At 41.0% G+C, this 2321-nt stretch overlaps 1 protein-coding gene across 1 annotated transcript; it reads left to right on the top strand.

Annotated features, from left to right (window-relative positions):
* The first annotated feature begins 307 nt into the window (after positions 1–307).
* On the top strand, positions 308–934 carry LOC140015945 (uncharacterized). Its single transcript, XM_072068779.1, has one exon. The coding sequence runs from the start codon at positions 308–310 to the stop codon at positions 932–934; it is 627 nt and encodes a 208-aa protein (XP_071924880.1).
* Positions 935–2321: the final 1387 nt, after the last annotated feature.

Genomic DNA, 2321 nt, shown 5'->3' with positions numbered 1-2321 from the left:
TATTTATGTGCCTCAAAAAGCTGTGAAAAGACAAGTTCTGGCGGATTTTCTTGTTGATCACCCTATACCTGCTGAATGGGAGTTAAGTGATGAACTACCAGATGAGAATGTACTCCTTATTGAGATTTGCCCACCATGAAAAATATATTTTGATAGTGCTGCTCATCGTCATGGGGTTGGAGCGGGGATTGTATTTGTGACTCCTGATGGAGGGATATTGTTATACTCTTTTACCCTAAATCAACATTGTTCAAACAATGTCGCTGAGTACCAAGCCCTCATACTCGAACTTGAAATAGCTGTCGACATGGAACAGTTAGACATTCAAATCTATGGTGATTCTCTATTGGTGGTCAACCAACTCTTAGGGAGCTATGAAGTCAAAAAGTCCGAATTAATTCCGTATCACAAATACGCAACGCGACTTATGAAGCAGTTTGGAGGTGCAAGTATTAAGCAGTTTGGAGGTGCAAGTATTAAGCATGTTCCTAAAAGGGAAAATAAGCAAGCTGATGCATTAGCTGTGCTAGCCTCTTCACTTGCCATGCCGGATCATGAGATACAAGTTCGTGTATGCCAAAAGTGGGTAGTTCCTTCACTAATTGATGATGAAGATGTTGAAGGAGGCGACGCTCATGTGGCTTCAACCTATGAAATTGACAAAGAAGATTGGAGACAACCCCTCGTTGATTATCTCAAGTATCAAAAATTACCTGAGGAGCAACGTAGGAGAACTGACATCCGTCGTCGTGCCCCTCGTTTTATCTTGTACAAGGACGCGCTGTACCGAAAATCATTTGAAGGTGTACTGTTACGCTGTCTGAGCGAAAACGAGGCATATCGGGCGATGCACGAGGCACATTCTGGAATATGCGGAGCTCACCAATCCGGTCCCAAGTTGTATTTTCGAATTAAAAGAATGGGCTACTATTAGCCTACTATGGTCAAAGATTGCATAGAATATGTTGAAAGATGTCAAGCTTGCCAGTTTCATGCAAATTACATTCATCAACCACTTGAATCGTTACACCCGACCGTTGCTTCTTGGCCTTTTGATGCTTGGGACTTTGATGTTGTGGGGCTATTACCAAAGTCGTCCGGTCAACACTTATATATATTGGCTGCGACCGACTACTTTTCTAAGTGGGATGAAGCCATACCGCTCAAGCAAGTTAGAAAGGAAGATGTGGTGAATTTTATTCGTGTGAATATTATTTACCGTTATGGAGTTCCCCGGTACATCATCACAGATAATGGAAAATCCTTCTCCAACAGCTTGATGGATAAGTTGTGTGAAAAATTTAATCTCAAGCAACGCAAGTCTTCCATGTACAATGCCCCCGCCAATGATCTCGCAGAGGCATTCAACAAAATTTTGTGTAATTTGTTGAAGAAAGTGGTGGCTAAATCAAAGAAAGATTGACACGAAAGGATAGGTGAAACTCTTTGGGCTTATCGCACCACATACCGAACTCCAACGCAAGTCACACCATATGCCTTAGTCTATGGTGTAGAAGCTGTTCTACCCCTTGAGCAACAAATTCTTTTTTTGAGAATTGCTATCCAAGAAGGGTTCACGGAGGAAGAAAATGTTCGCCTGCGCCTTGAAGAATTGGAAGCTTCAGATGAAAAGAGATTAGAGACCCAACAAAATCTGGAATGCTATCAAACCCGTCTCTCTAGAGCCTTCAATAAGAAAGTTCGGCGCCGCTCCTTTCAAGTCGGGGACATGATACTCGCCGTTCGAAAGCCAATAGTTATGACTCATCGCACTAAAAACAAATTCGTCTCCAAATGGGATGGGCCATATATTGTTCGAGAAGTCTACACAAATTGCGCGTATAAACTAGTGGACAAAGATGATGTAAAAGTTGGTCCTATAAATGAAAAATTCATGAAGTTATACATGCCATAAAAAAAAATGAAGCACTCCATGATGCATGAGTCTAAACTGCATGTTGCTCCAGACCCGTATGAGCTAAAACTGTGGATAACAACTACCAATTGTGTAGCACGTGGTTAAACTGCTGAAACACTCCACCAAATCTAAGGTGGTAAACAAAAGGATACTCCTGACCCGCATGAGCTAAAACTGTGAACGGTAGGAACTACGTGTGACTTGATTCCCTTTTGGGGATACGTAGGCAGCTTAGAGGGCAACTTCTAAGTTCAGTTACAACTCTATAAAACTAAAGTCTTTGTCCGAATGATTCTTTTGATAAAAAAAAAAGAACATTCATCTTTAGGACAGTTCAAATTATTTTATGACATATACTTGAAAGTGTATTATTCAGATTACCAAATTATTTGGATAATTACCT

This window comes from Coffea arabica, chromosome 10c (genome assembly GCF_036785885.1).
Source record: "Coffea arabica cultivar ET-39 chromosome 10c, Coffea Arabica ET-39 HiFi, whole genome shotgun sequence".
Classification (NCBI taxonomy): domain Eukaryota; kingdom Viridiplantae; phylum Streptophyta; class Magnoliopsida; order Gentianales; family Rubiaceae; genus Coffea; species Coffea arabica.
Note: the sequence above shows the minus strand (reverse complement) of the source record. Positions and strands in the feature narration are given on the sequence as shown.

Excerpts from the sequence above, each read along its gene's own strand:
- LOC140015945 (XM_072068779.1), top strand. The coding sequence starts at position 308 with ATGGAACAGTTAGACATTCAAATCTATGGTGATTCTCTATTGGTGGTC.